The sequence below is a fragment of the Leishmania panamensis genome, assembly GCF_000755165.1.
Source record: "Leishmania panamensis strain MHOM/PA/94/PSC-1 chromosome 35 sequence".
NCBI classification, from domain to species: domain Eukaryota; phylum Euglenozoa; class Kinetoplastea; order Trypanosomatida; family Trypanosomatidae; genus Leishmania; species Leishmania panamensis.
This window is the reverse complement of record NC_025882.1, coordinates 49319-59318: the sequence shown is the minus strand read 5'-3', so window position 1 is coordinate 59318 and position 10000 is coordinate 49319. Positions and strand designations below refer to the sequence as shown.

At 56.2% G+C, this 10000-nt stretch overlaps 4 protein-coding genes across 4 annotated transcripts, besides 1 other annotated feature; all 4 read left to right on the top strand.

The window, feature by feature from the left end:
- Nucleotides 1-278: 278 nt before the first annotated feature.
- LPMP_350220 (peptidyl-prolyl cis-trans isomerase, putative) lies at nucleotides 279-608 on the top strand (the record flags this gene model as incomplete). Its single annotated transcript, XM_010704660.1, has 1 exon — nucleotides 279-608. One exon carries the CDS (start codon nucleotides 279-281, stop codon nucleotides 606-608), a length of 330 nt encoding a protein of 109 aa, XP_010702962.1.
- A 558-nt stretch (nucleotides 609-1166) lies between these two features.
- Nucleotides 1167-1708: a repeat region.
- Nucleotides 1709-1972: 264 nt separating this feature from the next.
- Nucleotides 1973-2761, top strand: DPMS (dolicholphosphate-mannose synthase; the record flags this gene model as incomplete). The annotated part of the gene is made up of 1 exon (XM_010704659.1): nucleotides 1973-2761. One exon carries the CDS (start codon nucleotides 1973-1975, stop codon nucleotides 2759-2761), a length of 789 nt encoding a protein of 262 aa, XP_010702961.1.
- A 1340-nt stretch (nucleotides 2762-4101) lies between these two features.
- LPMP_350200 (SET domain protein, putative) lies at nucleotides 4102-5523 on the top strand (the record flags this gene model as incomplete). Its single annotated transcript, XM_010704658.1, has 1 exon — nucleotides 4102-5523. One exon carries the CDS (start codon nucleotides 4102-4104, stop codon nucleotides 5521-5523), a length of 1422 nt encoding a protein of 473 aa, XP_010702960.1.
- Nucleotides 5524-9032: 3509 nt separating this feature from the next.
- LPMP_350190 (mitochondrial inner membrane signal peptidase, putative) lies at nucleotides 9033-9695 on the top strand (the record flags this gene model as incomplete). Its single annotated transcript, XM_010704657.1, has 1 exon — nucleotides 9033-9695. One exon carries the CDS (start codon nucleotides 9033-9035, stop codon nucleotides 9693-9695), a length of 663 nt encoding a protein of 220 aa, XP_010702959.1.
- Nucleotides 9696-10000: the final 305 nt, after the last annotated feature.

Sequence of the window (10000 nt, the reverse complement as noted above, 5' to 3'; positions counted from 1 at the left end):
CCTTCAGCGTCTCCCTGCGATGACTGGGCAAACCCTCTATTGCTGCCAGAGCGCATCGAGGCGAAAAACACACCAGTCCGCACTTGTACAGCCTTCCGTCAGCTACTCCGCCCCCTTTGAACGACGTTACTTCTTTCTATCCCTGCCCCTTCCGCACTCTCGCTCTAGCTGCATCTCTACCGAGGTCGTCCCTACGCGTATCGCTGCTGTGGCCTCGTGTCCTCCCCTCTCCTCTAAGTCTCCCACGAAAAAAATCCTCGAGTGCCTCCTCATTGCAAATGGGCGTCATTCGCACAGTCAAGAAGGCGGGCAGTGGCGCCACCCCAAAGGCCGGCCAGACTATCACGGTGCACTGCACCGGCTATTTGGCGGAAGGGAAAAAGAAGTTCTGGTCCACTCACGATGACAACAAACCGTTTTCCTTCAACGTGGGCGTCGGGCAGGTGGTCCGCGGCTGGGATGAGGGCATGTCTCAGATGCAACTTGGCGAGACGGCAGAGTTGCTCATGACGGCTGACTATGCCTACGGTGCTCGTGGATTTTCTGCCTGGGGGATCCCGCCGAACGCCACGCTGCTGTTTGAGATTGAGCTGCTGAAGATCGAATAGGGCATCTCTCGCGGTGTGTGACTTTGTTCTAGACCGTTTTACGCTTTTCTGAGGTGCTTTCCTCTGTGTCTTCTCGCTCCTCCGTCTCCTTGACGACGCACCCTTAGTTGCGCGTCACTGCGCGGTGTGGCAAGTGACGTGTGCCACGTGTGTGCAATCCTGCACGGACGGTCGATGGCAAGCGGTGGCAGCAACGATCACACAAGCTTCTTTCCACACCCATAATAGAGACAGATGAGGAGATTCAGCAAGCAGACTACAAAGAGGCTCGCCAAGTAGAACGTGCGCTCCGCGAAGTTGTTCCCTCTCCCCGTGACGTGTGTGCCCCACAATGAGAAGAGGCGACTTGACTTGAGAACGTTTTCGTGTGCGCGGAATGGGGCTGAAGATCTTCTGCAAGCGCGGATCTCAGTACTTACATAGTTGCGGCGAGGCGAGTGCAGCCATCCGCGCCGGTCTCCTTAGTTATGCAGACGAGCTCCAGTAACAGGCGTATGTCTGCTTGCCACTGTTGCTATTGTCGAGGTTATGTTTTTCGTCCGGAGGATGCGCACTCTTCCCTGATGACGAGGAGAAACCGCAGTGGACAGCATCCAGGGTCCAGTGCCCCCGTCCCTCTGGTCGGAGAAGCCAAGGAGCCCCCACCCCGATTCCTGCCAGTGCCGAGCCACCTCTGGCGGTGTCAGGGTCAAGTGCCCACGACGCAGGGGTGGAGGGGCGGGTGGGGCGATGTAGCGCTGCGGATGTCGGCGGTCAGGCTCTGGATGGCGTGGCATCGGAGCGGCCTGTGACGGTGGACAGGACTACGCCACCCACATGATGGGTGGGGTGTCAGCGCGACTCGAGCGCACTGCACCCGGCCCTCGCTGTCCACTGGTGCGGGGAGCCTGGGCCACCCCGAGCGGGACGCACCGGGTGGCGACCGGCAGAGAGCGGTGGGTGGGTTGAGTCTGAGGCCGTGGTCGTGCTCCGATAACTGGAGCTGCATTACTGCAACGCGTGTCTAGCGCTGCTTCGCACCAGGCGGTGGGGCCTGTTGACAGGCTGGGGCCGGGGGTGGGGTTAAACTCATGCCGTCTAGCTGAAAATGGACATCGTGGCGAAGAAATCGTGTGTGTGTGTGTGTTCATGCCGCGCAAAAATCTTTTCATGGCGATGCACGCGTACTTCTGAGAGCGACTCAAACTGCTCCCCTACCGGTTTCCTTGCCTCTTCTGCCACCCTTCAGCTGACACTTACTTTTCACTTTACTGACGGTACGCCCGCCTTTGCCATTGTGCGGCATGCGAGCAGTTTGTAAGTGTGTGTGTATCGCGTTTCTTCACTAGTGCTTCCGCTCTCTCATATTCGTGATGGTGGTAAACATGCAGTACTCGATCATTGTTCCCACATACAAGGAGTATGGCAACTTAGAGCCGCTAACGCGCCGTGTTTTCGCTGCTGTAAAGGAGCAGGGCCTCCCGGTGGAGGCCGTTGAGATGCTCATCGTGGACGACAACTCGTGTGATGGATCGAAGGAGGTGATTGAGAAGCTTCATCAAGAGGGTTTCAATGTGCGCATCGATGTTCGTACGGTGGAGCGTGGCCTTAGCAGCGCCGTCATCCACGGTCTGCACAACACCACTGGTGTCTACAAGGTTGTGATGGATGCTGACCTGCAGCACCCGCCCGAGTCTGTGCCGGCGCTTTTCAAAGCCCTCAGGTGCGATGGGGTGGAGTTTGTCTGCGGCACGCGTTACGGTGCCGGGGTCGTGATCGACAAGAACTGGCCGGCGCACCGCCGCCTCATTTCGTGGGGGGCACGTCTGCTGGCCCGACCTCTCACGACCCTCTCCGATCCCATGTCGGGTTTCTTTGGAATCCGCGATGATGTCTTTAAGCGGCATGCCGGCGAGGTTAACTCGATTGGGTACAAAATTGCACTGGAGTTGTTCGTCAAGTGCCGCGTGCAGCGCTTTGCGGAGGTAAACTTCCATTTTTCAATCCGCACCTATGGCGAGTCGAAGCTGACCGGCAAGGTGATCTTCAACTACCTCCAGCACCTTTACGCCTTGTACCTGTTCCAGGTGGGCCCTCTGTTCTACACGCTACTCGCGGTGACTGTGATGTTCGTTCTGTATCTCGTAGTGTTTCTCTACCACTCGCTCTTCTAGACCCCTCCTGCATTCCCGTATGCCCCACACGGCCGTCCAGGCGGATGTTGTCTTCCTTCCGTGTTGATGGCGCAGCAATACGGTATAACGGGAGACACAAACGCACAAGAAAGAAAACGAAGCATGAGTTGATGAAGAGAGAGAGAAAGGTGGCATCGTAGTTGTGCGTGTGCGCACCCACGCGTGTGCTTTGCTGCCGCCACACCCGCCCATGACTCGAAATGTGCGTGTTTTGCATTCCGCTCTCGTAGTCAAAAGCATCCCCTTCTTGTTACAAGCTGAATAAGCACGTAGATACACCCACCCACCCACCCACACACGCACAAGGCAGAAAGCGATCGTAAGTTGCGCGCAGCAACGCATGTAACCAGCGGCTGGGAGGGGGGGGGGGGAGAGGAGGGTATGCGTTTAAGACTTGTTCACTCTACATGAAGGTGCTATTCCTGTTCTTGCGGATTGTCTGCCTCTGAACAAACGGTAATTCAATGGGCTTACTTGACTAGACACGCACGAAAACCAGAGGCACGCGCGCTTTCTGTGTCGTCCCCTGAGGGATAGTCCCATGATGGATGGTGGTGACGTGTGTAGTTATGCCTCCGCTGATGTAGCTGTGCGGCACTATTTCAAAGGTTCTCCTTGTGCCTTTTCTCTACCCCTTTTCCCCCCTTTCTGTCAATCGCTGTTGCTCCCCTTGGTCGATATGCTGTCCTGTGCGTTCGCTAGCTGCGCAGCTCTTGCCCCCCCTCTCTATCGTCGCGCTGCCCCCTCTTCTCCTCGGCACTGCAAGCAGAAGCGTCTTTTCTCCACAATTCTCTTTGTCTTTCTCAGCTTAGGTTTTCTCGCGGAGACGCCCGCGCGCGTCCTCATCCGCGTCGACCCACACGCGTGCTGCAGCTGTGTGTGTGTGTGTTTTGTTTTTCTACCTTTACGCCGTCCTTCTTTCTGTTCCTCATTTTGTATCGCTGCCGTCCCACTCGCTTCTACTCGAGAGTCGATGGCGCGCACACTTCCACCGTTCCTTTTTTCTTAGCTCGGTACTCTCGCTCTTCCCTCTTCCCTCGTCTTCTGGCCACGCTCAGCGCCAACACAGTGCCACGGAGAGCGGTTTCATGCACCACAACTAACTCTGTAGTCAATAACGCAGCCGCAAGCAGACACAACGTCAACGTTCTCTGGTAGAGACGAGGTCGGGTGTAGGGAGAGGGCACCAGGGCTTCTTTCATCTGTTTTGCTCCTCTTTCCTCTTGATCTCCGCTGTTACCGCTTTGACTTGCCGTCGCAAAGAGTCCCACGTGTGAAGAGGACTTCTTCGTAGAACCAAAATGTCTCGGACACAGCCCATGCCTATCAGCCGGAACGTTGCCGTTGTGCATGATATAGCGACGACTCCTGAGCAGCTGGATGCATTTAAGCGTGCGTGCCCCAACTCATGTAATTTCTTTCCTGTGAAGGATGCGGTTCAGCTGCAGTGCGTAGTGCAGCAAATCTACGCTGCGAGTCCCTCCACGTACGGTGCTGTGGTCAATCTCTGCGCAGACGGATCGGGCGGCGCCAACGGTGGCATCACGTCCGCACTGGCTACTCTCTTGCTTCACCACGCGTCGCTGCCCTACACAGGGTGCCGTGCTACGACACTCAACCACCCGTTCGACATTCTTCTCATGATGCTCTTCTACGCAGAGGTGCCGCTGCCGCCGTTTGCAATAGTCGATTCTGTGGAGGCCGCGAGGCGCGCGGCGCACCGGCTCAAGGCACCCGTTCAGATCCGCAATACGTGCCGGCTGTTTGGACTCTACGATGAGTGCTGTACAATGCAGGGTGACGTGGAGGCGACCCTGGTACGCACCTTTCATGAGCACGGAAAGATCGTCGCGTGGGAGGTGAACGCGTCCAAGGAGCGTGCGGTGCGCGTGCTGGTCGCTGGCGGCTCGGTGAAGGGGGCGGCGGCCGCCATTCCACTTGAGTCTTGCGCGGCGGCACCATCGTGGGCTGCGCACGCAGAAGAAGTCGCGCGGCGTTATGGTGCGGCGGTCAGTCGGTACGTCTTGTACGACTGCGGCGTGGCGTCTCTGACGCTTAACACGTTGAAAGAAGAGCCTGGCAAGTGGTGCTTCGAAGATATTGTGCTGAATCCTGCCATTGCTCACCTCATGGTGCAGGAAGCTGTACCAAACTTGCTGTCGGAGGCACCGAGCACCGCAGAGTTGGTCGCCTCGCTGCTCGCAGAGGCGCAAAAGTGCCACCCAAGTCCAACCTTTGAAATCAAGCTGCACGCGGACTCTCGAAAAGGGTACCACCTGTGTGCTGCCAAGACTCTTCGCAAGGGTGACGTGGTGTTCGAGGATGAGTGCCGCAGCTTTGCGATGGTAACGCGTCCGTACGTGGAGCAGCACTGGGATGATCCACTCAAGAAGAGGTTTACTGAGTACGCGTGGCCGCTGGACTCCGAGGGCCACTTATACGCCATCTGGGAGGAAGACCCGCAGCGGTGGCGGCCCGTCAATCACTCATGCGACCCAAACTGCATCTTCGCCGCACCACACTCCCTCAACGTCATCGCAGCGCGCGAGATTGCAGCCGGTGAAGACTTAAGCATGGACTACGCCACCTTCTGCGACGGAACAATGAAGCCGTTCAGGTGCCTCTGCGGCGCGGACTGTTGCCGTGGGCTGATCACCCCCGATGCAGCCTCACTCATCAAATACGGCGAGCACTCGTGGCTGCGAAAGGTGCCGTCAGCTGTGAAGCCTCTTCTTCTTTGAGTACACAGGCAGGACGCATCGCGATCTGCGAGCCCGTCGATAAGGAGTGTCCAAGAGGCGCTGAAAGGGGCGATGAACAGCGTCTACTCTGTGAAGCTTTCTCACAAAAGCTGTCAACGTGTCTGTGGTTCGCTTTCACTTTGGAGTTTTTCTGCTGTATTGACCATTACGGTCTGTAGTTGTCTGCGTGTTCGTTTGGTTGTTCTCTGTGCCGCCCCAGCTTTTTCTCTCTCACTTCCTCAGCTCTTGTCCTGGAGACATGCCAGCTGGTGCCGCTCTATAATCTGCCCTGCAGTGCAGCGCGTGCACTAACGTTTCACAGCTCTGAGGGGAAAGAAACATGAAGGGAAAGCGCAAGTCTTTTGACGTGTGCGCGCAACACACGTTTGCGCAAAGCATTTGACCCTCCCTCCCCCTAATGCACTGGCCCACACCCACTCACATTCTCTCCATAGGCCCCCCTCCTTTCCGAGGCCGCTGACCACCAGTCCCGCCCCTTCTTTGCTGAGGTACTTTCGCTTCTCCTGCGTTTCTTCACCGGTACGTTTGCGCACGCGTGTCGTCTGCGTTTTTCTTCCGGCATTAAACAAAAGAAGGACACCGGCTGCTTTGAGGAGCACAAACAAACGGAGCGTAGGCGAGGAAGTCCACAACGGCTTGAAAAGCCACAAGACGCTCGTCCCACAGGTCGGGGCGCACACACCTGTTTTACCCCCTCTCCATTTTTTGTTTTTTTCGCTCCCCGGCACTCGCTATATTACCCTGAATGCCCAACCCTTCATGCATCCAGCTCAGCCGACAGCTGGGATTCGACGCTGAGGAGCGAAGCTGCGCCTATTTTTTTCGTTTCGTACCTGTTTGTTGCTTTCATTCTCTCTCAATCGCTTCGCGGCTCCTCGGCTCCTCGGCTCCTCGGCTGACCATTGAACTGCTCAGAGCCCACGATGGGCATTTCGCTGCCTCACCACAGTACTGTGAGTTGCTTGGGCACCCCAGCGCACCAGCCACACGGAAGTATCCACGTCTGACAGGTATACCCACAGCGCAGTCAACCTCATGACGTGAATGCGCCATTCGAAGCTCAAGGCAAGGGAGGAGGGCTGCGCAGCGGCAACGTGGTACGCGCCTGTCTCCAGTACAGTTTCTCTCTTAGATTCTTGGCATTCGTTAGGGTAAGACAGAACTAAGGGCTGAGTGATCAACAGCGCGTTGGCCCCATGCTAGACGTGCGACTTCATCACGCCTAGGAGTCACGGACGGCTGACACAGAAGCTAAAGTTGACTCAGTGCGGTTGGCGACGTACTGCATGTGTAGCCCTCTGCAAGTAGGTCTGCGCAAGAACACAGGACGGTTCGAATAAGAAAGGGTGCCAGCGAACTGCGGCTCGGCCATGTACCTGGGTGACGACCAATGGGACTAGCCCGACTCTTCGTTACCACCATAGTTGTCCTGCGCGGCAAAGTTGTTTCGCGAGGCCTTTATGGAGGCACACCAAACGTATAGCATGGCCCGTGTGCAAGAGCGACTTGTCTCTATCCCCATAGCAGCAGTTAATAGCCCACTAGTCAGTGCGCTCCTCCGCATTCCTGGGCACTCCACGGTTGATGCACGCCCGGTAGCGTTCGTTTTTGTGGTAGCCGCCGCCCTCCACTGCACTGCTGACTTTGTTTTTGCGTGCTGGGAAAGTGATGGTTGAACAAGGAGAGCGGCGTAGGAGGGGAGTGGTGCACACCCTGACGGCTTTGCTCTCCTCCCCTCTCAATCGCTGTTTGAGCAGCCTCTCCGTTTCTTGTTTTGTTTGCGGGCTCTCTCTTTTTCCCGTTTGCCCACTGTGTGTGGCGTGGGCAATCGTGCTGAACACCACAGAATTTCCGTTGCCCCCCCCCCCTCCCCTCCCTCCCCCCGCCTCCGCCATGTTGGGAGGATCGCAGCCGCGCCAAAGATATCTGTGAGCCTCCGCATCCCTCCCTTTTGCTCGATGTGCAGCCGCTGCTGGGTGTCGTTGTCTCCACCTTTGTCTGTACTTCTTCTGCAGAGAGGCGTTTCTTTTCTTTCCCGCCGGCCTGCGCGCTCGCTCCTTCCTACTCCGCTTTTCTCCTTTGATTTCTTTTTGGTCCTCCTTGTAGCCCCGCTGGGCGACTCTCTCCGCTCTCCTGCAGACCTGCTCGCGGATGTATCTGCATGCTGGTTCATCCCATCCTTTTCCGTCTCTCCTACTTGTCTGTGAGCAGAGAAAAGCACACGAGGTGAGAGAGAATAGACAGCAATGGGAATAAGTACCGCGTATTTTCGGAAGATGTCGCTCTCTCGAACCCTTCCTGGCGGCTTGTCTTCGTGCGCAGGCTTCTCGTCTCTGCTGGCCCTTTGCGCTGTGAGGTGCCAAGCGAAGAAAGCCCTCCCCCTTTCACGTCTTCTGTGTGTTTTTTTTTGTCTCTCTGCGCGTATGCACTCCTGGGAGTACGGTAGTTGTCAACTTCTTCCACTACCGATGTCTGCGGGACCCCCAAAAGACCTCCTGCGCGCGTGTACATCTTTGCTCACGTTAGCGTGTTTTGTGACTTTCCTGAAGCGTGGAGACGTTCGCAGGCCCTTCGCCATCTCTTCTACACTACACTTAACAACACCGCACTAAAGCTGCGGGGGCAGCGGAGGAAAACCGAGAGAAACAAAACCACAGCAGCGTCGCTCAGCGACCTTCTGCAGCGCAAATGACCGTAACTTGGGCATCCTGACGCTCCTCCGCCGCGGCTCATGTGCCTGTGGCAGAAGTGTGGAGTGACGCGTTAGCGCCGTGCACGATGGCCCACTAGAAAGCGTGGAGAAATGCCGAGCGGACTTACTTTCGGCTGTGCTGCGGTGTACCCTCTTCGAGTCCTCCGTGACGCTGCTAAGTGTGCGCACCACATCTACATTGGCATTGTTGTCTCTTCTTCGACTTCATTGGTCTATTGATGACGATGTGTCCTCCTCAGTAATGGACACGCATGTACTCGCGACTGTGTCGCATATTTGAGAGGGAGCTCAGAGGCGTTGTTTTTGTTTGGAGTACATGAGAGTGGCAAGAAGGGTAGCAAAGTGCCCATAACCCCCTCAACGTCCACGTAATTTCGTTGTCCGCGTTCGCTTCGTTTGCCTGACTCGCCGCACCTGCAGTGTGCGCACACCGCCAAGACCGAGATACCACCGTAAGGAGAACAACAACAACAACACGCCCCCCCACACGGACGCAGGTTCGCCCCTATCAAGGGTGCATTCCATGTACCTGTCGTGAGGGCCTCTCGAGACGCGGGCCATTGGTGAGCAGTTGCTAAGGCAATCGAAAAACCGACAACCGCAAAGAGTTCGACTCCCCGGGTCGAAAAGAAAAAACCGTCTCCGTCGCAGCCAAGCCAAGATCGAGGCACTCTCATTTTTGTGTTACACTTCGAGTCCCTTTGGCCTTCTCAGAGTCGTCCTTTTTGTTTCGCCCATCTTCACAGGATTTCCAGCTTGCCGCGCTTCAAGGGAGATGATGTCGCGGCTATGGTGGTCGACGCTTCGCAGCTCCAAGTACGGGGACGTGCCTTTTGTGCTTCTCGGCGTTTTCATCGGATGGAACTGTGATGTGAGCTGTGCCGTGAAGGGGGTCTCCATGGTGCCCACTTTGCAACCCGGTGAGTACATCCTCTTCGTTCCGTATACCTTTCTTCAGATACGCCGCTGGTTCAACGCCCCGATGGTTAACCTGAGCGACGTCGTGGTCGTCAAAGTATCCGACGACCTTTCGGTTTGCAAAAGAGTTGTGAGGTGTACCACTAGTAGAGCACAGGCCGACGAATGGGGCAGAGATCACTATGTGGAAGTAGTACCTGCGCCGTACAGCACCCCGGTTGCAGAGGACACGAATGGCGACGCGGGTTCGACTGACGAAGATGCGCTGGACAACCATGAACAGGCCTATTTCGACTACGTTAGCCAAAACACCGTCCGCTCGAAAGACTGGGACTCGTGCATTGATCGCATTCCTAATCCTTCCCAGTGGATCTGGCTGGAGGGCGACAACCAACAAGAAAGCTTCGACTCTCGCCGTTGTGGCCCAGTCCCCGTTGAGTGTGTTCGAGGTCTAGTTCTTGCATCCATCTGGCCCTCTCCCCACACCCTTCATCGGCCCCCTCCGTCAAATTCAGAATAGCCGCTGTCCTAAGATTCAGTGAACACTGCCCTACTACTAACCGCTGAAGCAAGGGACGCTGCACCTCACCTCTTTCTCTGATATCGAGCATTAGAAAGTATCATCTAAGCACAACAGCAATGTAACCACGACCTGGTACCAAATAAAAATGGTACTTTGGTCGCACACAAAGGCTTTGCGAAGAACCATGCATGAAATCAGGCAGAAACCCCTGAACTGAACGTTCCAAGAACTACTCAGCGTCCATTACGGTACAGCATACGCACATGCATAGGAGCATTCCATTAATACAGCTATGAATGATT